The 27,963-nt window shown below is 38.3% G+C and overlaps 4 protein-coding genes across 5 annotated transcripts; 3 read left to right on the plus strand and 1 right to left on the minus strand.

Annotated features, from left to right (window-relative positions):
- Positions 1-2,673: 2,673 nt before the first annotated feature.
- On the plus strand, positions 2,674-7,351 carry LOC103449277 (DNA replication licensing factor MCM7). Its single transcript, XM_070808139.1, is given in 12 exon segments — positions 2,674-2,945; positions 3,081-3,170; positions 3,367-3,509; positions 3,794-3,908; positions 3,910-3,972; positions 4,395-4,586; positions 4,953-5,098; positions 5,263-5,466; positions 5,676-5,817; positions 5,819-5,842; positions 6,313-6,497; positions 6,750-7,351. Coding segments are annotated over 12 exon segments (1,443 nt in total). The 5' UTR covers positions 2,674-2,828; the 3' UTR covers positions 6,772-7,351.
- A 721-nt stretch (positions 7,352-8,072) lies between these two features.
- LOC103449278 (uncharacterized) lies at positions 8,073-20,571 on the plus strand. 2 transcript variants are annotated; one of them, XM_070808155.1, is made up of 26 exons: positions 8,073-8,362; positions 8,535-8,618; positions 10,443-10,812; positions 11,351-11,505; positions 12,061-12,300; positions 12,750-12,859; positions 12,955-13,032; positions 13,111-13,217; positions 13,298-13,392; positions 13,463-13,593; positions 13,723-13,826; positions 14,544-14,621; positions 14,746-14,824; positions 14,953-15,121; positions 15,387-15,457; positions 15,652-15,732; positions 15,836-15,906; positions 16,209-16,305; positions 16,410-16,469; positions 16,614-16,668; positions 16,761-17,155; positions 17,246-18,057; positions 18,145-18,937; positions 19,041-19,610; positions 19,757-19,815; positions 20,025-20,571. In XM_070808155.1, the coding sequence occupies exons 3-26, from the start codon at positions 10,457-10,459 to the stop codon at positions 20,215-20,217; spliced, it is 4,959 nt and encodes a 1,652-aa protein (XP_070664256.1). In that variant the 5' UTR covers positions 8,073-8,362; positions 8,535-8,618; positions 10,443-10,456; the 3' UTR covers positions 20,218-20,571. The 2 variants fall into 2 exon arrangements, with proteins under 2 accessions (XP_070664256.1, XP_008386783.3); XM_008388561.4 differs by having other exon boundaries at positions 17,246-18,937.
- A 566-nt stretch (positions 20,572-21,137) lies between these two features.
- Positions 21,138-23,011, plus strand: LOC103449214 (ribosomal RNA small subunit methyltransferase-like). The gene is made up of 2 exons (XM_008388500.4): positions 21,138-21,599; positions 21,964-23,011. Exons 1-2 carry the CDS (start codon positions 21,291-21,293, stop codon positions 22,690-22,692), a joined length of 1,038 nt encoding a protein of 345 aa, XP_008386722.3. The 5' UTR covers positions 21,138-21,290; the 3' UTR covers positions 22,693-23,011.
- Positions 23,012-24,045: 1,034 nt separating this feature from the next.
- On the minus strand, positions 24,046-27,922 carry LOC103449280 (histidine kinase CKI1-like). The gene is made up of 5 exons (XM_008388562.3): positions 27,869-27,922; positions 27,697-27,765; positions 26,645-27,595; positions 24,596-25,996; positions 24,046-24,276 (listed from the first exon to the last, which is right to left on the minus strand). Exons 1-5 carry the CDS (start codon positions 27,920-27,922, stop codon positions 24,046-24,048), a joined length of 2,706 nt encoding a protein of 901 aa, XP_008386784.3.
- Positions 27,923-27,963: the final 41 nt, after the last annotated feature.

A 27,963-nucleotide genomic window follows, 5' to 3' on the forward strand; every position in this document is an offset into this window, starting at 1 on the left:
CGTGAGGGGTCAGAAAAATATTCTAAAAATTTGGGGATGATCCTGAGGTTGTGTAGGTCACTGTGGTATATTCAAACACCCCATTTGAGCATTGTATGAGAAGTTATTATCTAGTTTTGTCTATGTGCTTTAAATAACGTTTTTATAGTTAATTCGCATATATGTGAGACTTATCCCGAGGACAAGAGCATTCAAGGGCGACTCGGGGGCTACGACCCTTCGACATACCAATGAGTGGGCTTTTGGTTTTCAGTATATATTTATATACTTGTTATTTTCCCAGAAAAATAAGTTAAAATGATGTATGCCTTGAATGCCATGCGTATGAATTTATATTTCGTATATGAATTGGTATATGATGCATTATATATAATTGTGGTGCTGTGGACGCTCAGGTAAGCTCAGGTGAGTTATGTTTGGTTATGTGAATTATCGATGACGTGATATGTGATTGAATAACGTTGAGCTTATAAAACTGCACCTAGGATGATTGTGATTTAGTCAGAGATATGGCACAGGTCTGTTTATTATGTCACCTCCCGCACCATATGCTCATATTGGAACCAATTTAGGTGCACAGTCTTGTCGTACAAACCTTTATTATGGTTTTGACTCGTAAGTGACTAGCGATTTATCGCCCAGCTATTATGTGAGGGTAGTATTAAGCATGATTATATTACACCCATTATTGTCGTACAGACATTTTCATTTGGTTCTGACTCTTGTGCAGTATATTGCCGTATAGGTCATTGTAGTGACTCCGGCTAAATTGATTTTTAAGCTATGAATTCAGCCGTACAGACTACCACAGGGGTTCCGGCTAGCATGTTATATTTCTATGAAATTATTCTTACCTGAATTGCTTACTCTGTTATATCTTGGCATGGCATACATATGAATATAAGTATGTGAAGTATGATTTGAATTGATATATTTACATATATATTTATGTATATGCTTATATCTTGATTCTGGGAAAAATTATACATGTTTTACAGCGAGGGGTTAGATATGTTGATAAATGAAATGGTTTTGTAAAATATTTGTTTTTGCCCACTCACGTTTTCTGTTTTGTGCCCCTCCATGTTTTAGGTAAGCTTGCTGTCGGTGGCCTTGAGGATTTCGGCAGTTCTGACCTATCAAAATAATTGTAGGACATCTTATGGTACTGTATAATTAGTACTTGTCCTACTGGACTGCACCTGGACTTTCTATGCTCTGATTAGGAGTATTTACTTTTGTATCTTACTCCTAACACTTCTTGTTTAGTAGTGCACTCTAGTAGTTCAGTTTTTAATTATTCATATATTTCTTATCATTATTGCTTCCGCACTGTGCACATGACTACGTCACTCTCACGTGGGGGTGTGTTAAATAGTATACGTACTAATAGTTCATCCATCACCGCCTTCTTTGCATTCTCCGGCACATCTTTCCAAGAATGCCACTCAGTAGTAGGACATTTGCTCCCCATGGCTATAGCAATTGCATGCGCGAACTGAAAATGATGCATTACATTATTTGGGTCGGCATCGGTCACATTATCATCCTTTTTTCTATTCTCCATCTCAGCACAAACAAACTTTTGAAGAGTAAAATTTGTGAATTAAAAAAAGAGCAGAAGGGCATATTTATAGCAAAGATATGGCCTTTGCGCGATGAAGGATTTTGTTGCACAAAGGCCTCACTAAATGCTTTCCCATTCTGTTCATTCACATGCGTTGAGTGCTCTGACTGAAAACTGACTACAACTTGCGCAACGAACCCTTTGTCGCGCAATTGTTCCCTAGTCTCCAATGTGTTGAATGATCTGCCCAAGAAAATGAACAGGGTTTGTGCGACAAAGCATTTGTCGCACGTTTGTGTACTCGCCAAAGAAAAAATTTTCGTGACGAATGAGTTTTCTTTCGTCATGCAAAACTGTTTTGCGCGACTAAGTTCTCCGTCGCTCATAATTCACTACTATTGCGCGACGAAGATATCTTTATCGTTGTGCAAGGTACATTGCGCGAGGGAATTTTCTTTGTCGCGCAATAAGTTTTTTGTACTAGTGTAGAGCCAATAAGTATACTTAATAAAAAATCACTAACGAAATCCAAGATTACAAGTTTTTGTTGATCAGTAGCTATGAAGAACTAAAGGGAGTAGTATTCAATCTCTAACGAACCTTGTCCCCACAATCACAATCATAAAACTTAACAACACATAAAACTCCATCATGATATGAAAAATATGTAAATCTGCATGTATTGTAACACATTCATCATGGGGTCCTCTTCATGGCTGCCAACGCAGCCTTTCCTTATGCTTCGAATTGAAGCCCCTCTTGGTTGCTAATTCGTGTTATGCAGTACGCAGAATTGGATGAAGAATTCCGCAATCGAGTTCAAGAAAATACTCGGCGTTATATTGGTGTATTTGCTGATGGCATCGATGAGCTCATGCCGGAGCCCACAGAGGCATTTACAGATGATGATCATGACATACTGATGACCTAGAGGTCTGATGATGGACCAGAGAATATGGATGGTCCTGATCCACATCAGAAGATGCCTCCTGAAATCAAGCGCTACTTGTGAGTTCAACGCAAAATCCTAATTCCTGTTGTGTTTGTTCGAATGAAATTTCGGTCTAAATGTGTGCATTCACTGAATTGTGTGGTCGGTAACGGATCATATGCATTTAAATCTTAGTTTGACTAGTATCTCATGCCAGAAGTTACAGTGCATAATCAGTCATTGGATATGTATGGTAACACTGATACACTTCCTGTTTCGATTTAAACTTTGTGTTTGGTAGCTCGTTATCCATGACTCGATGGTAAATGAATGTCAATTTTCTCAAAGGAATTAGCTAGCTTGATTTATACCGATTGTATAACAAATAGAACAAAGGGGAACCTTATACTTCAACTCAGGGCATCAAAGTTCTTGAAGTTTCAGGAGGTACTTTATACCGATTTAGTCATAATTATTTAATAACGTGAGGACAGCTGTATTATAATATGGTTATGCATTAATTTTTTCAACAGTAGTGTTTATCATCCTTCTGTGATATATTGAGATGTTGTTCAATTTCAGGCAAAGATGCAAGAGTTGGCTGAAGATGTTCCAAAAGGCCATATTCCAAGGACAATGACTGTTCACTTCAGGGGTGAACTCACAAGAAAGGTAGCATGCTTCTATGTTAATTCTCATAGAGCATTTTAAGCGTAAACTTACAGTTTTGAATTAATCCTTTGCAATGGGGTAGGCAGGGGTTTCCATTTCACATGATTGCAGGAAGTGATGACATCCTGCTTCTACTTAACTGATTATTAACTTTTTTCTTTTGAATTTTCATGTGCCTCTTTCGCAACACCATTAGGTAGCTCCGGGTGATGTTGTGAAACTATCTGGGATTTTTCTTCCTATTCCTTACACTGGTTTCAGAGCAATGCGGGCTGGCTTAGTTGCAGATACTTACTTAGAAGCCATGTCCATCACACATACTAAGAAAAAATATGAAGAGTAAGCCATTATTTCATTTTCAGTTCAATTTGGTCATCTGTTTATACATTTCTTTTATCAGTTCTCGGTCGACAACACCATCTATGCTTCTGTATTGGACTAAATTACTTTCATACAAATCTTTAACTATATATTGTTCCCATTTTTCAACTCTTAACATAGACCCTATCTGGTGCTTGTAGTGCGGTTTTTGCTAAACTTATAGTTCTTTTACCTGCTTTGATAAACCGCTTTAATTCTTACATGATAATAGGTGCTGTGTACTAACTTGTGTTATGCCGTAGTTACGAACTTATAGGAGATGAGGAAGAACAGGTTGCACGTTTGGCTGAGGATGGTAACATTTATGAAAAGCTGGCTCGATCTTTGGCACCTGAAATATATGGGCATGAAGATATAAAAAAAGGCGCTGCTTCTGCTCCTAGTGGGTGCTCCCCACAGGAAACTAAAAGATGGAATGAAGGTAAGTTCTCAACGTTACCAGATACCATGTAACTCAATCATACATGTTGTCAAACTGAATTTTGCTTACCATTTTGAGAATTTTGATTCACAAGATTATGGATATCATTTGGAAGCATCCTCTATAGTGAAGTGGAAGATCAGCAGTCCTCTCTTCTTCCTTCTCTCTCTTGACCTTGCTTCCTGATCTGGCTCTTACTCCTCTTGGTCACTGATTAATGGTTATGTAAATTGAGCTTCAGTTTGCAATTTGTCTCCTTCCATTTTAAGATGGGATTTCCAAGCCAAATGTTTTATTTTTAGGAAAATTTTGGAGCTCATATCATGTCTGTGATACTGATACAGTAGACTGGTCATAGCATGTTTTATCATTTGCATGGTAGGACTACAAAAGCTCATAATATATTCTCCTTCAAAATGCAGATTAGAGGAGATTTACATATTTGTCTGATGGTTGATCCTGGAGTTGCAAAGAGCCAGCTTCTCAAACACATAATTAATGTAGCACCAAGGGGAGTTTATACAACTGGCAAAGGAAGCAGTGGAGTTGGTCTAATTGCTGCTGTTCAGAAAGATCCCGTCACAAATGAAATGGTCCTGGAAGGAGGAGCATTGGTGAGACACATATGCTCCATTCAGTTATATATATTATTTTTTTCATCTATGTTTATTTTCACATGTTATACGAGTGGAAGAGCATATAAAATAGTAACTACGTGTCGAATATATGGATAATACTTAAGATTTCTTAATGTTAAACTTTTATTGAATCATACCAAATGTGTGCCCTTGATGCAGAAGTAATAGCTAGAAAGTAAAGTGGGAAGTAGAACCTAGCCAGTTTTCAGGAGTCAATCCATAACAAATTCCATTTAGAATCCCTAATTAAACCAGATCCCCATAGTTCTCTATTAGGCTATCTATCTGATTATTCTTCTAGTGTTTCTGGGTGTTGAACTGTGGAAGTATAACTCATTTCAGGTGCTAGCGAATATGGGAATATGTGCTATTGATGAATTTGATAAGATGGATGAATTAGATCAGCAGACTGTTAGCATTGCTAAGGCTGGGATCACTACGTCTTTGAATGCAAGAACAGCTGTTCTTGCTGCAGCAAATCCAGCATGGTACAAATCTTTCTACTTTTTAATCTGGTTCATTTAGGGCATTACTCTTTGTTGCTACTCTTCTATATTGCTCTAATTATGTGGTACTTTTTCTACTGCTGGCGGCTAACCTTCTTTGTGAAAAATCTACTCTTACTGTGGTTGTTTTATATATATTCTTGAAGGGGGAGATACGACCTACGTAGAACTCCTGCTGAAAACATTAATCTTCCACCAGCCCTTTTGTCAAGATTTGATCTTTTATGGTTAATCCTGGATCGAGCAGATATAGATAGTGATCTTGAGATGGCTAGGCATGTTGTCTATGTTCACCAGAATAAAGAATCTCCGGCTCTTGGCTTCACTCCACTTGAGCCATCTATTATTCGGTAAATTTCACATCTTTTACCATGGAAAGCTCAGCAGTACTGATTTCAGGATATTCTCTTTTGTTTTAGTCTTTCTATTGATCACTTCTACATACGAACAAATATAAGTCTGTATAGAACTTGTAATTTGTAAAACTACCTAAATCTTTATTTTCAAGTCTGCTGATTGGGGGACTTTCAGATAAGATTCTTTTATTAATTTTTTTCAGGGCGTATATTTCTGCGGTGAGAAGATTGTCTCCTTCAGTCCCGCAGGAACTTGAGGAGTATATTGCTAGTGCCTACTCAAGCATTCGGCAAGAAGAAGCTAAATCGAATGCACCCCACTCCTATACAACTGTGAGAACTCTGGCTCAGCATTCTTCGAATATCGGCTGTAAGTCCTGCTTTTCATATTTTCGTTTATATAAATGCGGTTCCGTAAATATACGCTGTGCATCACAAAAAAATAAGATGGCAAGAAATGACACAGCAATATATGCTGTCCATAAAACATTACAGAGGTGGAGAAATGGAATGGTTTCTAGCCATCTACATTGTCATAGGGTTTGGGGTGCAAGAATGATGTTCTGCCGTCTGCATGTAGCAGAGGGCAAGCCACCCAGTTTAAGAGTGTTTGGACCTAAATGTTGCATATTAACCTGAATCTGGGTAATATCATTAATATGTACGTGTATGTTGTTTGTGCCACCTTTTACCCTTTTGATGGTCTGCCCCAGAAATGCCATCCATAATTAGAGGAAGAAATATGTTGCATGGAAATCTAGTTTTAACAAATGCCATTTACTTTTTTGGGTATTATTGGATGGGTCGCTCAATGGACAAACTGACTTCTTTTGCTTACAGGCAGTAGCAAGACTCTGACATTCTGAAACAGTGGCTCAATCTGATGTGGATGAGGCATTAAGGCTGAAGCATATGTCGAAGTTCTCTTTGTACTCAGATGATCGCCAGAAATCTGGTCTGGATCCTATTGGTGATATCTATTCAATTTTGCGAGATGAGTCTGAGACGACTGGCAAGCTAGGAAGGTTAGTTTTTGCAAAGCATCTTGTGATCGATGTTCAGAGGAATGACTGAATGCCATCTGATGCCAAAATAACTGCACTGCTTATCATGTCAAACAACTAGTACAAAACTTGGAAGTGATAAGAACATAACTATATAAATCAGAGTAGTAGAAATTCAAAATATATCTCTCAAAAAATGAAAATTCTTGGTATTCCTGTCGGAAATTCTATCTATTTCGTCTCAAGCCATGTGGAATGTTTGCTTTGGAACAGGGATACAGTGAAGCCCAACTGAAACAATGTTTGGAGGAATACGCAAACATAAATGTGTGGCAGATTAATCCCCTTTCTTTTGACATCCGATTTATTGATGCCATTTGCAAGATGAGCGCGTGAGAAGCCACTCAACTCGGCTTCTGTTAAAGGTAGTTGGAGCTTTTCTTAGGAGTGTGGCATGGGTTACTTCATCAACCGTAGCAGCAGCGCCATCTGCTAAGATTTGTCCCTTTTTCTGTTACATTTACCGCTCGAACCAAAGATTTATTTAATCTTTTATTCCACTTCGGACTGTTTAGAGCTTAGCTTGAGTAGATTATTCGACATGGCATGCGCCATAGTTGCAGAATTGTATTGGGAGTATGATTAGATCAGTTAGCACTACTGACTACCTGAAATGGATGGAGCTGAATTTGTGCTGCTCGTTTGTATTTTGGTATGGATACTTTATATTGACTCATTGGGTATTGCTAGGGACTCTCAAAAGTGAAGCTCTCAATGTACTCTTCGTCACATCATGTTTTTTTTGTACAATTTCTATGCCAACATTATAAAATAGTGTGCAATAAAAAAGAAGTGGCGGAAAGTCATGTTTTGCCGTTCACGTGCCCATTGATTAATCGTAATGGTTATTAAGTAGGATTACTATTCTCTTGAAGGATTGGGCAACTTTGAAACCATACCAAAGGTGACTGAAATATATAGTTAGAAATTGTTCCAAGTTTTCGATTACAAAATATTGCAAGTTCAAATTCCGATATCGGACTAGGTTTCAAGTTTGAATTTTTGATTATGTCCTCTAGTTGATGAAAAAAAATTCACTTTAATTGAATATTTTTTTTGACAAGCTTCAATTAAATTTAACCCGAATGTTGTCGGTGTATTTCTTCTTTTGATATGGAAAATGCTAACAATCTTTTCACTTATCTTATCATTTTCAACTTTCTCACTTTTATTCATGCAGTTATAACTAATTAAATATTAGCAGAACACACGTGACATAAAGAAAAAATCGGAAGAATAAAATGAGAAGATGAGTGGAAAATTGGAAATGATGGAAGCGTTTACTCTGTTGGTTTTGAAATTTCAATTTGCCTTTGGAAAGGAGAAGAGGAGGAAAAAATAACGGGAATGTAAAAGGAAAAAGGTAAAAACCATAATGATGGTATACGTGGCACTTCCATATAAGGCGCTCCACTTACTAAATTTGAACGCGCGCACACCGAATCGCTTTTAAGTATTTGCCCTTACGCAGAAAAATAAAAAAATAAAAACAAAAACAAAAACGGAAATTAAATTACCCATTTAATTGATTTAATTAAATAAGCTAGATTTCTCAGAATTAATAGGATTCGTCCTCCATGAAATGGCAGAGCAGAGCATCCCTGAATCCTCTGAGATGTTCACTGAAATCCAAACATCCTACAAATTCGACAAAACCCCCCACGAACAAGATTTAGAATCCTAATTTTAAAATCGGAAGCCGGTTGGTCGGACAATTGGACTTGGGACAGGAAGCTCTTCTCCTACCTCGGAAAAACCTAAAACCCAAGTTTCAGGTTTTTCCTGTGTCTGCAAGTCAGCAACTGCAATTTCTGATTCCCTTTAAGGTAATTAAGCTCTTCCTCGGATGTAATTAAGGTAACTGTAATTAAGCTCTAATGATTTTATTAGATAATCCTAGACACATGATTTTCAGGCGCTTATTGCTCCAAACCAAAATGTTGCGAGATTGATGCACATGTGAGACAAGTTTTGAAATTTTTCCTGTTTGTGTCTCAGGTTTCCGGAAAATGCGTTGGGCAGCCTCTTCAGTTGCAGTCAACTCCTCTGCCTCTCTTCTACTTTGTTGAAGCAAATCCAGAGGTTTCTAATTCAATGCACACGTTTATTTATATGTTTTTCTGTTTATCCGGTTCAAACTTGATGCCTAACGATCAACACAATGAATGATATATACGCATTTGAACTCTTGAACACAAAATCTTGATGCAATATGCATTTCTCAATTTGTATCGTTGGTTTCCATTTACGTACTGTCTCGTCTAGTCCTTTTGAATTGCGTATTTAAATGAACGATTCACATTTACCACTTGAAGATCGGAGAGCATGGGAATTGAATAGAGCACGATCTCCTGTTATGGAAGATAATGAAGTCATCCGTTATATGTTTGTTTGTTCGTATAATTGGAACAGTTATAATGAAGCACCCACCTTTAGCTGTTTTTACAGAATTAATTTCACAAAAAGTTAAAAAAGAAAGAGAAAGGAAGCTCTTGAAGTTAGAACTTCTTAGAATTGGAAGAGTTATAGCGGAGCATCCATCGTTAGTTAGTTAGTAGAGAACTGTATAATTCAGAGAAAGTTGTACGGAAACAGCTAATGGGTTGTTGAATGCATTATTATATCTTAACAATTTGGTTTGGCAGTTCAAGCCTTTTCTTTTCTTGCACCTTTTGTCTCTATCCAGGTCTAAACGAAACTTTACAACAAAGAACACAGAAAATATTTGTGATTAACTTGTTTGAGCTCAACCAAGTTAAAGCAGCAGTCTGGCTTGAACACAGTTGGGTTTGAGTCGTTTGACTCAATAGCCTTTTTACCAATTCAGGCGTAGATTGTGCAGTCATGTCATGGTATCTAACTCATCTAAAATGTTGCTTGAACTTTTAGAAAAGTAATGCCTCATATTCGTAGCTGCTTAGCAGTCAAATGAATAAAGGGAAAAAAATGCATGAGACTCCTCTCATTCCGGGGCCTGGGAGGGTTATGTCTAGCATATACGTAGCCTTACCCCTTTTTGTAGAGAGGTTATTTCCGTTTCGAACCCTAGCTTTGGTTCATAATAGAGCAACCTTATCATTTATGCCAAACTTTTCTGTCTTGCTATAGGAAGAATAAAAGGGTTTCCGCATCCCCATTAAGTGTTAGCTTGGTTTGCAATAAGTTGAGTGAAAGGGACAAATATTGCACTCCACGCTTGCATTTCCTTTTTCAGGATTTCTTAGACTACGGGAGTAAATAACAACATTAAAGTTTCTCTAGTTTCCAACAGCTTTTGGGCCTAGTGGCACATCCTCCCCTTGGGAACAACGGTGAAGGTCAGTTCATTAGCTGGTGGTCTACTTAGTCTAAGAAAACAAAAAGAAATTTCTCTAGGTGTTATATGGCTTTTGTAGGCTACTTATATATCATTCACCACTCATGAGGTTTTGTATAGTACAAAATATACAACTTTGGAAACATGGAAATATTATGGAGTAAATTTGTAGCATTTATTCGTAATAACTACCTTCTTTAAAAAGAAAAAAAAGAAAAAAAAAAGCTACCTATGTTCAGATCTGGGTAATTGCTCTGTCTGGCACTCTACTTTCATACCCCTGGTAATAAATCTGTTCGCAAGAGTGTATTTCAATATTCAGTCACATTGATCAGCGGTGTTAATTGATTTTATGGATATGTAGTGCTTCATTTCGTTCTATACTGACTGGGTTCTATGCTTTCACCGTTCAAGAATTTTGCTGATATTTTAGGCAGATATCATTTTATTATATACCTAGGTTGGGAAAGTTTTTCTGGGTTGCTAGCCTTCTGTTCGTTTTTGTGGAATATATTTAGAATCTTTCAGATAGTCCGCAGTTGCGTTCATCTTCATCAACTTTGTTTAATGGTTCTTTTTTAATGTTTCAGGTTGTACTCAAATAATGGATCCTCGGAAGTGTACTTTGTCTGGTGGTGTTACTTCTCTTGCCATGGCACCTTCAAGCATTTTAAATAAGTTGAATGAGAAGGCTCAGTTTGAAAAAGAAGAGAGGGATACAGGTCATGCTATCGAGGCTGGAGTAGATATAGACATTAGAGAGGTTTATTTTTTGATTATGCACTTTCTGTCACTTGGGCCATGTCAGAGGACTTTCGAACAGTTTGGGAATGATCTTCTGGAACATCAGCTTCTACCTAGAAGGTATCATGCTTGGTTTTCAAGGAGCGGAATAGGAAGTGACAATAGTAATGAGGATGCTACCTCTTTCCCATTGAGTTACAGCAACTTGGTTGAAAGGTACATATTTTTCTTAATTTGTCTAATACTTGTAGGAAGAGCTCAATGCCAAGCATAGATTTTATTCTTGTTAGAATTGGTGTTCATGTTATGCAACCAGTGTCCTCTTATTACAGCAGTCAATGTTTGTGTCACACACGTATCAAAACGCACACCTAAGCCTCAAACACGTTCAAAGCAGAACATGACATGCCGACATCCCTCGTTTGGTATTGGTACCCTAACCTTAAAATTTGGCCCTTAATCCATGTCCAGTTGAACAGACAATTGGCATACTGATACGTAAAAGAGGAAATGTATTGGGGCGTGATAGAATATGAAATAGTTGCTCAAACTTTTGACAATAGTGGTAAACACTATGGTATCTGAGCAGAAGAACTGAGCATTAATCTGAATTCTACATGTTGGAAAGAATTTATCCGGGTGCATGGGTTTTCTTATTGCATTCCTTTGATTTCTTTCTATACTTTATAGGTTGGCCTAGTCATTTTATTTCCCATGCTGGGGTTTTAATGATTAGCTTTTGCATGATGTATAGGTATCCTCATATAGAGAGAGATCACTTGGTAAAGCTTCTAAAGAAACTGCTACTGAGTATAGCCACTCCATTGCATGGCAAGGTTGGAAGAAGTGCTCTGAATGCAGCTGATGTCCCTACATTACTGGGAACTGGTTCCTTCTCGCTTCTGGATGGTATGTGATATTTTATGTTTCATATTTTAATATTATATATATCTCTGATTCTCAATTGGTGTTTTTTCTGCATGTGTGTGGATATGTTGGAATATAAAACCATTTCTTTATTGAAATCTTCCGTATTACTAATAAATTACTTGAAAAGTGAGTAATGCATAATTATGACAGTATGATTGTTTAGAGGATGAAATCTCTGTTATAGAAATCTTTGGGCATTTGGAAATTGTCTTTATTTACAGTGGTATATATCCTTCCTCACGATATGTCCTTTTAAGACTCCTCTTAACCTACTGCATCTTTGAAAGTTCTGTCTTTCCTGCTCAAAGGAATGTATGTCATACCTAATAATATGCTGCTTGGTTATCCTACGCATGTAACTGGGTAGGTTTGGCTGAAACACTTTTTTGGGTCTTTTTGTCACTTACGTAGATAAATTGTAGGCTGCTTCGTGACTTTTTCTTTTTAGCTACCACGTATCTTTTCAGGTTTCAGACATGATAGGTTTCTTCAAATGTTACTTATTTCTTCAATTTTCATTTCCTGTTTTTGCAGGTGATAGGAATAAGGAAAATAAGAGAGTTAAGCCCCTGCCAGCTCACCTGCGTTGGCCTTACATGCAGGCTGATCAAGTTCATGGGCTTAATTTAAGGGAAATTGGAGGAGGTTTCACAAAGCATCATCGAGCTCCATCCATTCGCTCTGCGTGTTATGCGATTGCTAAACCATCAACTATGGTGCAGAAGATGAACAACAAAAAGAAGCTACGGGGGCACCGTAATGCTGTTTACTGTGGTATGGCTCACTTCTTAACTAGAATTGAATTAAACAATTTATTTTCTGGGAGTTTGATTTCTAAAGGGCATGCTAAGTTATTAATGTTTGTTTCCATGGAAGTCACAATTGTACGGGATAAGGATACATAATAATAAACACAGATTTTTTTAGACACTATACAAGCATTCTCCTTTTTGTACACAGTGTTAATGTTCACGAGTATTTATAAGGAGTTTTAAGTCAAAGGAATGAAAAGTCAACACTGATATACTTGTAGTTCTAAATTGTTCTCATTTTTGTCTAAAAAAATTAAAATATACATTTTCTGGTTCCATCTACTGATATTAATCTCCAGGTGTTCCATAATACATAATTACATATACATGTTGCACTTTGTATAATGAATTTAGGAATTTGTTTTACTTGAACTTTTTCCGGAAAATATGATCGACTCTTTTATCATGTAGCCATTTTCGATCGGTCTGGGAGATATGTTATCACGGGTGCAGATGATCGGCTTGTGAAGATTTGGTCAATGGAAACTGCACTTTGCTTGGCTAGCTGTCGTGGACATGAAGTGAGTTAAGATTTTTGACTTAATAATTGTGATTTACAAACTCTTTCTTTCTCTCACCCTTTATCCTTCTACTTTTCTTGTTCTATGAATCAAAGGGAGACATTACTGACTTGGCTGTAAGTTCGAACAATGCTTTGGTGGCATCTGCTTCAAATGACTTTTCCATTCGAGTTGTATGTATACCCTACCATTTAACTCAGTTTGGCTTCATTTCCTATGTATCAGCCAGTGAATAGTTATTTTACCTGCAGTGGCGTTTGCCAGATGGATTTCCAATTTCAGTTCTTCAGGGGCATACTGGAGCTGTGACTGCTATTGCATTTAGTCCCAGGCTTAGTGCTGTTTACCAGCTTTTATCGTAAGTCCAATTCTTAGAGTTATTGCTTTCTGATTCTTTCCCCTTTCCTTGGTTTTATCCTGAATCAATAACATTTGTAGGTCATCAGATGATGGGACTTGTCGAATATGGGATGCTAGGTCCTCCCAGTGCCCACTGCGAGTATACATGCCAAAACCTTCAGAGACTTCAACTGGTTAGATAATGTTTCTGACACTGTTGTTATTTGGGTGATCAGACTTATATCAAGCAATGTTTACTTGCAGGGAAGAGCAATGCTTTTGCAATCACTGGATCCTCCTCGAGCAATGGTCCACAGAGCCATCAAATACTTTGTTGTGCTTACAACGCCAATGGAACTGTTTTTGTCACGGGTAGCTCTGACACTTTTGCAAGGGTGTGTTTAACTATTAAACTTTTACATTTGTTCATGTGATTAGTCCACAGCTGCCTTTTGATTTACTTGCATCAGTTGACGTTGCCACATGTGAAGTTGGATATTTTACCAAAGCCAAACTACTTGCAGGTCTGGAATGCTTTAAAATCTAATACTGATAACTCAGAACAACCAATACATGAGATGGATGTACTGGCTGGCCATGAGAATGACGTAAATTATGTTCAGTTCAGGTATGTTTGTCTCAATGTCTTAAAAGTAACTATAGGTCACATTTTTCTGATATTTCTATTTTGCAGGAGAGAAATGAAATTATGCCATTTTGCCAACATTTTGGTTTAATTTTTTATAAAATATTTCCTGTATTGTTTCTCTGAAAGTGTTGAAATTTCCAGAAATTGGCTGAAATTTGGTTAATTTTAAAATCAGTTTTCTCAGTTTTTCTAATGTCCAGTGTATTACAAATCCAAAGCTCACCACATGTGGAACTAGAACACATAAAAAGGGCACCAAACTTTACCAAATTGGTAATTTTAAGGAGAATAGTAAGCTTGGCTGAATAAGCTCACAGCTATACGTGAGAGGTTTTGATAGATGAAACGGAGTTTCCTAATAGAGGCACTGTGACCTATGAGCTGTCACTGGATTCTGTGGCAATGTGGCAATATTTGCTCACAGCCACTGGCTTTGGGTGGCAGTGTCTGACAGTGCATGCTATATTTGCTTAAACCACATAGACCTACATTGCTCCTTAACTTCCACATAAATAATTGAATAAATAAATGTCGTACGAAGGTTCATTTGAAATTTCTTGTTTTCTTTTGTACCATCATTTCCTTTGTTTCTCTCAGATTCTTTCTGACAACAGATTTTAATGCTTTGGTGTTGATTGTTGTTATTAGAAATTTTCTTTTCATTTGCCATATAATCTTTTCTGCTTTCCTATGCAGTGGTTGTGTCATTCCTTCAAAGTCTTCATTTTCTGACTCTGTCAAGGAGGAGACTAATGGGAAGTTCAAAAATTCCTGGTATGTATCTGAAATGATTTTTCATTGATATTTTCTGCAGTGTGCTTATGCTCTGTCTTGTGTAGTATCTGCACGACAGTTCCTTTTTCTGTTGAATGTGCTAAGACAGTCTTTGAATTCTCAGGTTTTGTCACAACAACATAGTTACCTGCTCTCGTGATGGCAGTGCCATTATATGGGTTCCAAGATCACACAAAATCCATGTGAGCTGCTTTGGATGAGTATTTTTATTTACATTTTTGTGGAGTCTACTTTGATGTAAATGAGTACAATACAACTGATTTCTAGCTCTTTTTTTTTTTTTTTTTAAATAATTCTCTCTTCACTTTAGGGGAAAGTTGGACGTTGGACACGTGCATATCATCTAAAAGTTCCACCTCCCCCACTTCCTCCTCAGCCTCCTCGAGGAGGTCCACGTCAGAGATTTCTTCCCACCCCTCGTGGTGTTAACATGATTGTGTGGAGCCTGGATAACCGCTTTGTGCTTGCAGCTATCATGGGTACTTACCATGATTTATACATATATAACACTATTTTTATGGAAATAAAATTTTTCTTGGCATACCTTTACTATATATTTTTTTTAGAAAGCACCTAATTCCAACTACTGTGTGCTCTGGCTTGGGCTACCACATCCATCAAGTTACATACCGTTATGTCTTTTTTTATTTGTTTAATACTCATTATATTTTATTTAATCCCCATTCAAGTACTTGGGTGTACAGACTTCGGTTTTGCTCTTTAATAAGTGTAATGATTATGCAGATTGCAGAATTTGTGTTTGGAATGCTGTTGATGGTAGCTTAGTACATTCTTTAACCGGTCACACTGCATCGGTAAGTAGGGTCTGATATCATAACAAATAGAGTTGATGAACGTAATGCTTATAATCTCTTGATTCAGATACACCATCTAGGTTTTTTCTTAATCCAATTCTTCATCTGTACTGTACCAAGAAATAGTTTTTCAAATGGATTTTATTTTTTCAATCTATTGATCTGGTGGCACTTGTCTGTTAAATTCTTGGCAGTCTTATGTTTTGGATGTGCATCCCTTCAATCCTCGAATTGCTATGAGTGCTGGGTATGATGGGCAAACAATAGTTTGGGATGTGAGTTTCGGTTTAATCCCCTAACTTTTTCAAGTTCTCTTTTCTGTTTCATTGTTCTCCTAATGCTCGTTGTTTCATAAGTTGTTTCTTTTTGTGTTTCTAGATATGGGAGGGCGTGCCTATTAAGATATACGAACTTGGACATATAAAATTGGTTGATGGGAAGTTTTCGGCGTAAGTGAGCTGTACAATAGCTAATTATGTTTAATTTTTTTTTTCATTTTATAGTTAAACTGAAAATTTCAACCTTAATACTCTTTGCGGAGGTTTACATATGTAAGGAGAGACATAAGCTAGTTGCCTTGATACTACCTCATAGCTCTTCAATATCTCACCCCTCTCTTCTTCCCATTTACAGCAAGATGGATTTATGTTTACTACCATCATTTTTGTTTCATGTATATTGATTTAATTAATCACTAAAATGCTTGACCTTTTTCTGCTAATATTTGAGACATTTTCTCTTTGTTACATAGGGATGGTACATCAATAGTACTTTCAGATGACGTTGGCCAAGTATATTTAATAAATACAGGAGAAGGCGAGTCTCAAAAAGATGCTGAATATGATCAGGTATTGTAAGAATTTCTTTTGTAGGTTTGTCCTTTCCCCTATTTGATTCCAATTTGAAGTTATGAAACTCCTCAATGATGGCTGTTTGTATGATTCTTCTACAGTTCTTCCTTGGGGATTATCGCCCCCTTGCACGGGATGAGTTTGGATACCTGATTGATCAGGTTAAATATTCTCACTACCCGCTTGTCACTACTAAGTTGTTCTGTAGCGAATTTTATTCCATGTCTGCAGTTCAACTTGCACGTTAAGAAATTGAATCGATATCATATAACTTTTAATTGTGGAACATATTATCCATGTTGCAGGAGACACAACTTTCCACTTACCGAAGGAATCTTCAAGATCCTCTATGTGATTCAAGTATGTTTCTGGCTCCTACTGGATGGGATTCTTAATTTATTATTAGTATTCACAATATTTTCTCATAATCATACATTGATTGGAAACAATAGGTATGATACCATACCCAGAACCTTATCAGAGTACATACCAGCAACGACGACTTGGTGCTCTGGGCATGGAATGGCGTCCATCATCCATGAAATTTTCTGTTGGTGTGGACATCAATACTGGCCAGGATTATATGATGCCTCCTTTGCCAGATCTGGAAAGAATGATTGAACCACTACCAGATTTTATTGATGCCATGTTGTGGGAACCAGAAAATGAGGTTGTGAGTGAAGATACTGATTCGGAGTATAATGTTACTGATGAAAATTCTAGTGAAGGGGAGAAAGGAAATATTAGCACCAGTTCTTCTAGTGATCCAGACTGCAGCGAAGAAGACGGTGAAGCTGGATGCAGTCATAAGGACAGCCTTCGTCGATCAAGGAGAAAAAGACCAAAGGTAAAAATTATCTCCTTGTCTATAGATTAGATTCTGTACTACTATTTGTTTCTGTTCGACCTCCTTTGACTGAATTATAATGAAATTTAGATTGAGTCTTTCGAGAGGCGTGTCAAGAAAAGGAGAGTGGGTGAGCATGATCGCGTTATATCTGGGATTAACAGAACTAAAATCACAAAAGGTGGCCGGAAAGTTTCGAAGTTGAAGTCTTCTAAAGCAAAGACATTGAGACCCCAGCGAGTGGCAGCACGCAATGCTCGAACTGTGTTTTCTCAGAACCCTGGGACATCCACAGAAGGAGAAGCAGATGACTGGGAAGATGATTCATCAAATAGTGAGTCACTTCAGCAAGAATTCCACACTCAAAGCAGTGATGGGGATTTCCAGATAATGCAACGAAAACATACTAAAGAAGAACCATCTCTACATGAGTTTGGCAATATATCCCAACCTCTTGTAGTTTCTTCGTCTCAGTCAAACGTCAGAAGGATGCCGAAATTGGTTTTTAAGATTAAGAAGCAAGAGGTTCCAAAGGATGTAAAACTCAAAGACAACAATCAGGCTGATTTTGTGTCTCCATCTTCTAGATGTCAAGATGCCACTCCAGATAACCAGATTATTAACAGCCCTGTGGATCCAGATTCCTCTTCGGCCAATTTGGTTGACCTGAACTTTTCAAGAAATCTCTTAGACAACGATTTGACAGATACTGGGCAAACTGAAAAGAATGGGAATTCTTTGGAAGCATCCGCAAGTTACCAGGATAGCAGAGTCAGATTGGGCGAGGTCAAGGTGCGCACACCAAAGCATACAAGATCAGTAGACCCCATACCAATCGATGTAGCCACTGGGTCGCTTGCTAATTTTAATGCACATATAGAAGAGATGAATAATGTCCATCGGTATGTTAATCCCGAGAGTGATTGTGAACAGTTTTGTAATCATTCAAAAAAGGGAAAAGAAAATTATGGAGTTGTCTTGCCTTGCAGGGTTGAGGAACGTACCGGAACACGTGCATTTGAGGATCTGGATGGTCTCAGAAGTAGAGAGCTTTCTCATACCGACGAGGCCCTTGTATCTTCATCATTTGATTCCTCAGCTTTGGGCGAGCACAAACAAAAAGGAATTGAGGGCTCTCTGGAGATACAGGAGCTTGGTAGAAGAAAGCACTCTGGTGAATCAAGGAATAATGCTTCTCTTAAATTTCCCGCAGAAAACTTAACAAGTTCTAGAGATTTAATCCCCGACGATTCTTCGAGCATGGATCCAAATTCAGATTTGGGGGTACTGAAAGTGGGTGAAGGTGCTGGCAGATCAACTTCTTTGAAGTTTGTTTGCAAGCACAGGATTAATTCGGAAGGTTCTGGTGGTAAGGTGGAAGAATATGCAACAAATATCAACGACCATCATGATTCAGGAATGGATCTCCCTGCAGCTGCAACCAATGCAATACGTGGAACAAGAACCTTAAAGATCAAAGAAACTTCATGGAAGGTGGACTCTATGAGCCATAGCCCTAAGTTGAGGTGGGGCCATCAAACAGTGGGGACATCAAAAGATGCAGAAGACTCCTCTGCCAAATTGTGCGAGGAGATTCATCAAAGACCAAGGTCTACGAGAGGTCGTCAGGGGGGTTCATGTACTGATTATGGCCAAAGTTCCTCAACCCGAAGCATGTTAGTTAACCCTGCTGGCAAGTTACCATGGCTGATGTTGTCGAAACATGAGGATGGTTACCGTTACATTCCTCAGCTCGGTGATGAAGTTGTATACCTGAGACAGGTAATTTCTTATATCTTTGATTCATGGTTTCTGGTCCTTTGGTTCTGATTTATGCTTTAGAATTTACTGTTAGATAATTAATATATGGGCTTGTGATTATTAGGGCCATCAAGAGTATCTAAAACTAGTCAATAATTCAGAAGAGGGTCCTTGGGAATCAATTAAGGAAAACATCAAAGTTGCGGAGGTTTGCAAGGTTGAAAGCCTCGAATATGCTTCGCTGCCTGGTTCTGGGGAGAGTTGCTGTAAAATCAAACTTAAATTTGTAGACCCTTCTTCTGCTATCTTTGGAAAAGCGTTGAAGTTGACTTTGCCTGAAATTGATTTTAATGATTTCATTGTTGAGAAAACGTGGTATGATGCTTCTATTAGAAGAAACTGGACCACTAGGGAGGAATGCGCGGTTTGGTGGAGGGATTCAATTTCAGATGGAGGTGGGACTTGGTGGGTAGGTCAAATTATTCGTTGTCAGCCCAAGTCACATGAGTTTCCCGACAGCCCTTGGTTAAGATATGAGGTTCGGTACGAGAATGATGATGAAACCCATTTGCATTGTCCTTGGGAATTGCGAGAACCGTCCATAGTAGATGATCCATCCTCATGCGAACAGCCCCATATTGATTCTGAAAGCAAAGAGAAGCTGCTGCGTAATTTTTATAAATTACAACAGAAGGTTTGTGCAAATATTTTAGTATACCTGTCTTGTTATTTTGTGGGAATTGGAATTTAAAGCTCCAATTATCATTAGGAAAGACGTAAGCATTCTGAAACTGTTTTCTTCATCAAGGATATTAATTAATTATGCCGTGTATGATGCAGGACTTCCAAACAATCCAACAATTGAATCAAGCTGTTCAGAAGGCGGATTTCTGCAACAGGTAACAAATACTATTATCTGGTTTAACCATATTCCTGTGCGAGACCATTTATAGGAACTTTCCAATCCATTTGAGTTCTGATAAGTTTCCTCGAAAGTAGAAAGAATGTGCGGAAAGTCGCAACATAGTTACCTGCTTGTCATCGATCTTGGCAAAAACTAAGATTTTGAGAAAATAACGATGTCTTTGGTTTGTAAATATTTTTGCAGCTTTCCAGTGCAATTGTACCCTGAACTAATCCAGTCGAGGTTAGAGAACGACTATTATAGAAGCTTGGAAGCTGTGAAGCATGATATAACGGTTATGCTGACAAATGCCCAGTATTACTTCAAGAGAAATGAATTGCAAGCGCGGATTAGGCACATCTCAAAGAGGTTTAAGAAGAAACTGTCAAAGTTGTAGAGGTTTTGAGTAAAAGAAGATATAACCGTCTTCCTTACTCCCGTATACAGCTCTCTCTTTTCAATTTTGTATTTTCCGGCCTTAGGCCCGGTTGTTTCATTTTTTGGTAAGGCAGTCCTTCCAAAGGGGGAGTGAAAACCACAGGCCAAAGGAGATAATTTGCTGTATAGACTCCTTCAAGATCACAAGGATGTTTGTCTCATGTGGGGAAGATAAGCATGTCAGATGTTTGGCAAAAGAAAGAATTTTACTATTACAACTTAGAACCACAGAAGAAAAAATAGGAGAATTTTGCTATATTCTTCTCTCAAACAATCCCCCATTTTATATAATTTTTTCTTTGCAATTTATAAATCTAAATTCTTAGTATTTTCTATAGTATTTCAGTGCATCAAATACTCTCACTAGACTTTTCGTTATCTCATGTTTTTAGCATAATATTTTATAATGTTGCACGAAAATTGTGCAAAAAACATGAGATAGCAGAGAATTCACAAAGAATCTTATTTTTAAGAGAGTCTAGACTCTAGTGTTGTCGATTTGTTTAATTGATCTCTATTAATTAATGAAATCCTATTTGTCAACCAAAAGAGGTTGAAAAGACAAATTAGTCTTCTATTACACAAAAAAATAATGGGCAATAATGTATTTTCACAGGTTTAAATTTTACTATTTTTTTATTGAAGCCATCTACAGGTAATGTTAAAATATATTCAATATTAAAAAAAAAAAAAAATAAAACAAAAAACAAAAACCTCCTACTCCCCTCACGTTCTCTCTCCCTCTCTCATTCTCATTTTCTAAAAAATGTGTTTATACATATAAAGTGTATAGGCAAATGCTAGTATAAATTAAACGAACTCCAATTTAATTATTTTTCATAGATAATATTTAAATATAAATAAACGTACAAAGTATCCGCGTTTAAAACGAAAATTTCCGCGAAAACATTACGCTCCCATTATTGCCCTTATCGGTGGCCCTGTTTCTTATCCCCTTCCAATTTCCACCGAACAAAACCCTAAACCCTTCTCTGAAACTCTGAGAGTGTTTGGGGTTGGCAATTGGCATCAATGGCAGGAGGCAAAGCGAAGAAAGAGAAGGCGAGGCCAGCGGGGCACACGCCCTACCAAGGAGGCATATCGTTCCACAAGTCCAAGGGACAGCATATCCTCAAGAACCCCTTGCTCGTCGACTCCATCGTCCAGAAGTCTGGCATCAAATCCACCGATGTCATCCTCGAGATCGGTCCCGGTACTGGTAATCTCACCAAGAAGCTTCTAGAAGCTGGTAAGAGGGTCATCGCCGTCGAGATTGACGCCCGCATGGTCCTCGAGCTGCAGCGCCGCTTCCAGGGCACCCCTCACTCCAACCGCTTGCAGGTACCGCTTTTTTTTTTTTTCCCCGAAAGAAGTTTCATTTACCGAGCATTTTTGTTTCTAATTTGAAAATTCAATATTGGGTAATTGCAATTAGTGTTTGAATGAATATGAATCGATAAAGTTTTAAAATTCTGTTGTGGTTGATATGTTGGTTGTGATGTGTTTTTGGGGATTTGCATCAATTTCTGTTTTCAAATGATAATTTAGAAAGAGGGTTTAATTGTATTTGCCAAGAAGAATATCTCAAATTCTGTTGTGCTTAATTTAAGAAATTATGTTGTATGGTGATACGGAAAAATGTTGATGTATTTTGAGGATTTCGAATCGAATAAAAATAGGGGTTTGTCTGCTGTTGTGCACACAGGTGATTCAAGGAGATGTGCTGAAGACTGAGCTTCCCTATTTTGATATATGTGTGGCAAACATCCCTTATCAAATCTCATCTCCCTTGACCTTCAAGTTATTGAAGCACCAACCGGCCTTCCGATGTGCCATTATAATGTTTCAGAGGGAATTTGCAATGAGACTGGTTGCCCAACCCGGTGACAAACTCTACTGTCGTCTTACTGTCAACACCCAACTATTGTCACGGGTCTCCCACCTCCTCAAAGTTGGAAGGAACAATTTTCGCCCTCCGCCTAAGGTGGATTCTTCTGTGGTGCGAATTGAGCCCAGGAAACCGGCTTTACTAGTGAACCAAAAGGAGTGGGATGGGTTTTTGCGGATCTGTTTCAATAGGAAGAACAAAACCCTTGGCTCAATTTTTAGGCAGAAAAGTGTCATCAATTTGCTCGAGAAGAATTACAAGACCTTGCAGGCGCTTAATCCTGCGACAGCCCAGGAAGAGGATACTAACGATGTAATCGAGTTTATGGATGAGGACATGGAGATGGATGATGATGGAGTCGATGATGGAACGGAGATGGAGGTGGAGGATGGTAATGCGGAAGGGGAGGTATCCGAATTCAAGAAAAAGGTTCTGGATGTGTTGAAGAAGTCTGGTTTTGAAGGCGAAAGGTCCTCCAAGCTCAAATTACAGCAATTTTTAGACCTACTTTCTCAGTTCAACAAGGATGGTATACACTTCTCCTGATCTTAAGATCCAAGGATATATTTCTTGCAAGATTATTATACATTTTACCCAACCCAGTTTTGTTAGGTTGCATCAAGTCTCTCTCTTGTCGGTTGGTTTAGTTTGAGATTATGTGTCGGATGCTTTTAAAATTTTCCTTTCCAATGTATGTGGAAAATGAATCTCAAGTGAGACAATGCTGTCATGGGATTTCACGGTTTTTAATCGATTTTACGAACTACTACAGAATCCATCACTAAACGTATCTTCGTGGCCGCATTGTGAGCCATAAGCTGTTTGCATTGTTGGAGTGATGGAGTAAAACTAAATTGCAAGCTAACATTTCTCTTTTAATTTATGTTAAAGTCTCACTATTTCAAGTAATTGTGTCATGTTGAACGGTTTGCTCAAATGGTCGTCCATGCCAGCCTCCATCCTCCGGCTTCTTTCTTCGTTCGGTGAATGACCCGTTAATGCATTGATTCGAATGTGAAGATTATAAGGTTCCTCCTCTTAGGCAACGGGAAAAAGTAACTGCATCGACTGATTTCAGAAGTTGATAGAGAATCCTATGCCATACTACACAATGCATGTCAAAACACAAACAAACTATAAGATTAACACACTGATTACGGACTAATCGAACACTTTCCCAAATCTTCCATTGTTCTAGACCAATATCCATATCCCAAACCAATTTCCCTACTGAAAAACGTAAGATCACATTCGAATTCTTGCCCTTTTCTCAGAGGTCACAAGTTAAGACCAAGCTAGCACTAGCAGTGAAGACATTACAGGAAAAACTTCACAATAATTGATTGCTCTGCTCTAACGAAACTCATAAGACAGTTTGACTCCATGGATTTCGAAACTTTGACATTTGCAGTCGAATACCAAATCCGCGGCTATTGGGTTTTGCGCGGGTATTCCACTGAATGCAATATACATGCACAAATAATATGGCAGAGAGAGACTTTGTAATTTGAGATTCCATACTTGTTACCTGAGAATAGATAGACGGCGACCGGAAGTCAAGTGTGAAGCTTTTGGTAGGAATGCTGCTATGCAACAAGAAAGAGGAACCCGGAAGCCAACAGAATATTGACTACTCAATGTTTAACTCTTATGGAAGACAACCTTCGATGATAGCAGAACTCCAAATTTAGGCTTATTTCTAGCACAAGAAGAAGAGGAAGAGGATGATAGCAGAAGAAAAGGGAAAATTTGTCTATAAAAACCAAACTTTATATTAACCAAATGCTTCATCGTATATAGTTATTTGGTTTTCCATTCCAACATATTGTTTGCATCACGTCGGACGCTCACACTTAAAAACGGCGAGCTCATATACCATCGTACTCCTCTCTATTGTCTCTAACATTTTTCTTTTAATTTGTTTCTATCATCAATGCGTCTCGTTCTTTCAAGCAGTTGTTCTCTTTGAAACGGTTTGCTCAAATGATCGTCCATGCCAGCTTCCATCCTCCGGCTTCTTTCCTCTCCCGATGCGTGACCTGTCAATGCAATGATGGGAATGTGAAGATTATAAGGCTCCTCCTCTCTCCTTATTTGCCTTGTTGCTTCGAACCCATCCATTTCCGGCATCTGCAGTTTCATCACCAACCAAAAAGCACATCAACTTCATAAGTTTTGGTCCAGAACAAAAGGCAATAGGGAGTTAAATTAAACGAATCGGAAACTATTTCAGCACATTTTTCCTGCTTATGCACTCTTATCCTTATGCCCTTGACTCTCTTTCGATTTATTCAACTCAAATGTCGGAAAAAACAAGAGTAAAAGAGAACGGAGTCTTTTTAACCTCAACTATAACAAGGTGCATAGCAGTGATTAAAGCATTAATTATTAAACGATTGGATTATTAAATAATTCATTACTGATTAACCATGAGGAGTGAAATAGTTACCTCACAATCCATTAGTACATAATCGAATCCATGTTTCCCTTGATTCGCGAGAGCACCGCGAACGAGATCTAGAGCTTCTCTTCCATTTCCACAAAGCTCCACAGTTGCACCCAGCCTTGTCAAGTTAATTTGAGCTAGCTTGCGGTTCAATTCTATGTCATCAGCAACCAAAAATTTCTTTCCAATCAAGGGCCTGTTCGGATTGCTGACATGTTCTTGTGTTTGATCTCTAGGAGGAACTAGAATCTGTGAGTTTCTTGATGTGGAGGAGCCAACATGAGACAGATATTGGTGAGTCAGCGTTGGCGAAAATATTTTCTTGCGAGGTGTCTCATTACCTGAACTACCACCAATATTACTATGGTCTTGCGATACTTCAATTTCATCGTCAGTTGAATGATCAAACTGATAATTATATGATCGATGTTGATGTGATATTGAGGAACTAGCAGGAGCTCTAGACGCTTTTCCAACCTGGTGTGGAAGCTGCTGAATTGTCGCCCTTCTCTTAGGTAATGCACCCCCAAACTCCGGAAGAAGTCTCACCACTTCGTATAGGCGGCTACCATGAAGCGCCTTGTGTTTGATTACATCCTCTGGATCAAACATATCACGATCATTCAAATTGATGCTATGACTTGCTAACCAAACAACCCTGCACCAATTGCAATTCCTAGTACTATTCTGGTGATGATCCGTTTTGAATTCAGTCACAATCTTACATAGTTCTGAAAAGGGTCCAGCTGTGGCATCAACCACTACTAACACAAACCCCGTTGCACCTCGAAGGCTCGTCTTTTTAAAGAGAGAAAGAGGGAGCATGTTGTTGCTGCTGCTGTTGTTTTCAGTTCCACTCCCGTCCATTGCGCTGATCAAAGGCACCTCGTTTACTCTGTTGCTAGAGTTGCATGATGTGGATTTGCTCAAGCAGTCTTGCAAACCCACCTCAGATATTCTTGAAGAGCTATGATGACGAGAATGGTAACCCCCCTTGTGTTTAGTTACTTTCTCTAGAGTTTGAGAAAGTTGTTCCCATTGTTCTGCCACGAATACTTTTATCCCAAGGTTTTCCATGAATTTTTGGGAAATTCTGCGACGCTCTTCATTCTTAATCAACAAGACGACGGATGATCCTGATCCATCAACCTTAGGAGTACTACATGGGGTTCGAATGTTCAACCTGGGGCTTGGCGTGTGAATGCTCAATCCGGGAGTACTCGGAGTGTGAGTGACTAGTATCCCCAAATCACCTGGGCCAAATCCCATTTCAATGTCCACTTCTTTCGTGCTATCCTTGGAGACATTCTCACGTAAAGTTAATAGAACACTAAACCTAAAGCATGTGCCTCTTTCGCCCATCTCCTTGTCCACAATTCCTATCTCTCCATGCATCAAACGTACCTACATATAATGCAGCATTTCAAAAATTATCAACATGCATAAACTAAAATGGCATGTTCCCAAGAAATCATAATTCTAATACGCACGTAATATAAGAACATAAATATACTTCAAAAACTAGATAAGTACATTATTTATTACTGAGCAATCTCCACCGTGTACGACATCAACCAAAGAAACCCAGTGCAGAAGCTATATATAGTCATTTAAGATCCAGCACAAAACAAACTAAATTGCAGTCGAAGTTTCCACAAACCAAAGTAATATGCAGATAAACAAAAAAGGTCGTACCCAGTGCACAAGGCTCCCGCTTTACGCAGGGTCTGGGAGAGGTGAATGTCGGCTAGCCTTACCCCCATTTATGGAGAGGCTGCTCCCAAGTCTCGAACCCGAGACCTACCGCTCCTGGGCGAAGGCACTTGTTATCGTACCAAGTGCGACCTCTATGCAGATAAACAAAAAAAAAAAAAAAAAAAAAAAAAAAAAAAAAAAAGAGAAGAAATAGTCGAAGTTTCTTTTATTGCAAACAATACATACAAGCCTCGACCTCAACTCAACCATCCTAGTCTTACCCATGATTCTGCCAAACAAAGATACTAGTGCGTGGGAAAATATAAACATAAAATTAATGCAATTTTGATTGCTTACCAGAGATTGAACAATGCCAAGTCCTAAGCCAGTGCCTCCTTCTCCAAGAGCCGTTTCTTTAACTTGGACATAGTTTTCAAACACTGATTTTTGCTTTTCCTTTGGAATTCCCTTCCCTGTATCATCCACCTCGAAAACAAATTCCAAGGCATTTGGGTCATGCTTCATTGTTCCCATGTCTGCTTGTGCTTTGTTGTTGTGATTAAACAAGTACAACAGTTGTCTTGCAACACCATTGCCCTTGCCAGAAGCAGCTATTGAGTTCTTAAAGCTGGGTTTTTCGACCCAAGCACGGACTGTGACATGTCCCTCCGAGGTAAATTTGACAGCATTGCTTATTAAGTTACATAATATCTGCTTAAGTCTTCCCCTGTCACCTACCGCACACGGAAACTTAATTAGAGAGCCATCGTGAGGATCCAACACCACATCTATGCCTTTTTTCAAGCCCACAGGATGATACAAGTCAACTACATCTTCAACAAGTTGCGCCACATCGAATTCCTCTTCTTCAAGTTGGATTTTCCCAGCTTCAATCTTACTCGTATCAAGAATAGAGTTCAATATACCAAAGAGATCTCTAGCACAAGTTTCCATCTGCCTTAAATTTGTCTCCAACTCGGAACCTGGGGAAACTTCTTCTTTAGATATCTCAATCAAGCCTGTGATTCCGGCTAGAGCAGCACGAATGTCATGGCTTGCAGTAGCAAATGCAAGGCTTTTATTCATGCTCTTTCTCTCTGCTTGTTGGGTGGCCTCCATTTGCTTGATCAATGTATTACACAAATGCATCTCTCGTCTTCCCGAACTATGCATTACGTAAATATAACTGAAAATGAAGAAGCCCATAATGCCAATCATTACAATGAGGAGGATGAATGCCACCTCGCAGTCCTTGAGAACAAGACTGATTGACCTAATTTGAGGGGAAGTCGGTAGAACATTATAAGCCTGAAACTCAATGAAAGGTTTACAGGTTTTAAATCATGTAGACATTTAATAAATCCATTAACGAATAATTGAGTTTTGAAAGTTAGTTTTATTAAGCTCACCTGTGCATTATGCTCGATATGCTTGATGATGCCGACCAACAAGCATGCAAGTACCAGCACGCAAGTTGCCTGCATTGAGTTTTACTAGTTAAGATAACATATATTTGCAATGAAGTGATAACAGTGAAATTAAGCTCGAAATTAATGTAGAATAATGAGAAGAAAGAATTACCAGCAAGACAAAGAAAACATGCCTCACAAGCACTTTCAATGAGTGGAGTTTCATCGGGTCTTGTTGTTGTCCTTAAGTACAAAGAACTGTATCAT

This window comes from Malus domestica, chromosome 11 (genome assembly GCF_042453785.1).
Source record: "Malus domestica chromosome 11, GDT2T_hap1".
NCBI lineage: Eukaryota > Viridiplantae > Streptophyta > Magnoliopsida > Rosales > Rosaceae > Malus > Malus domestica.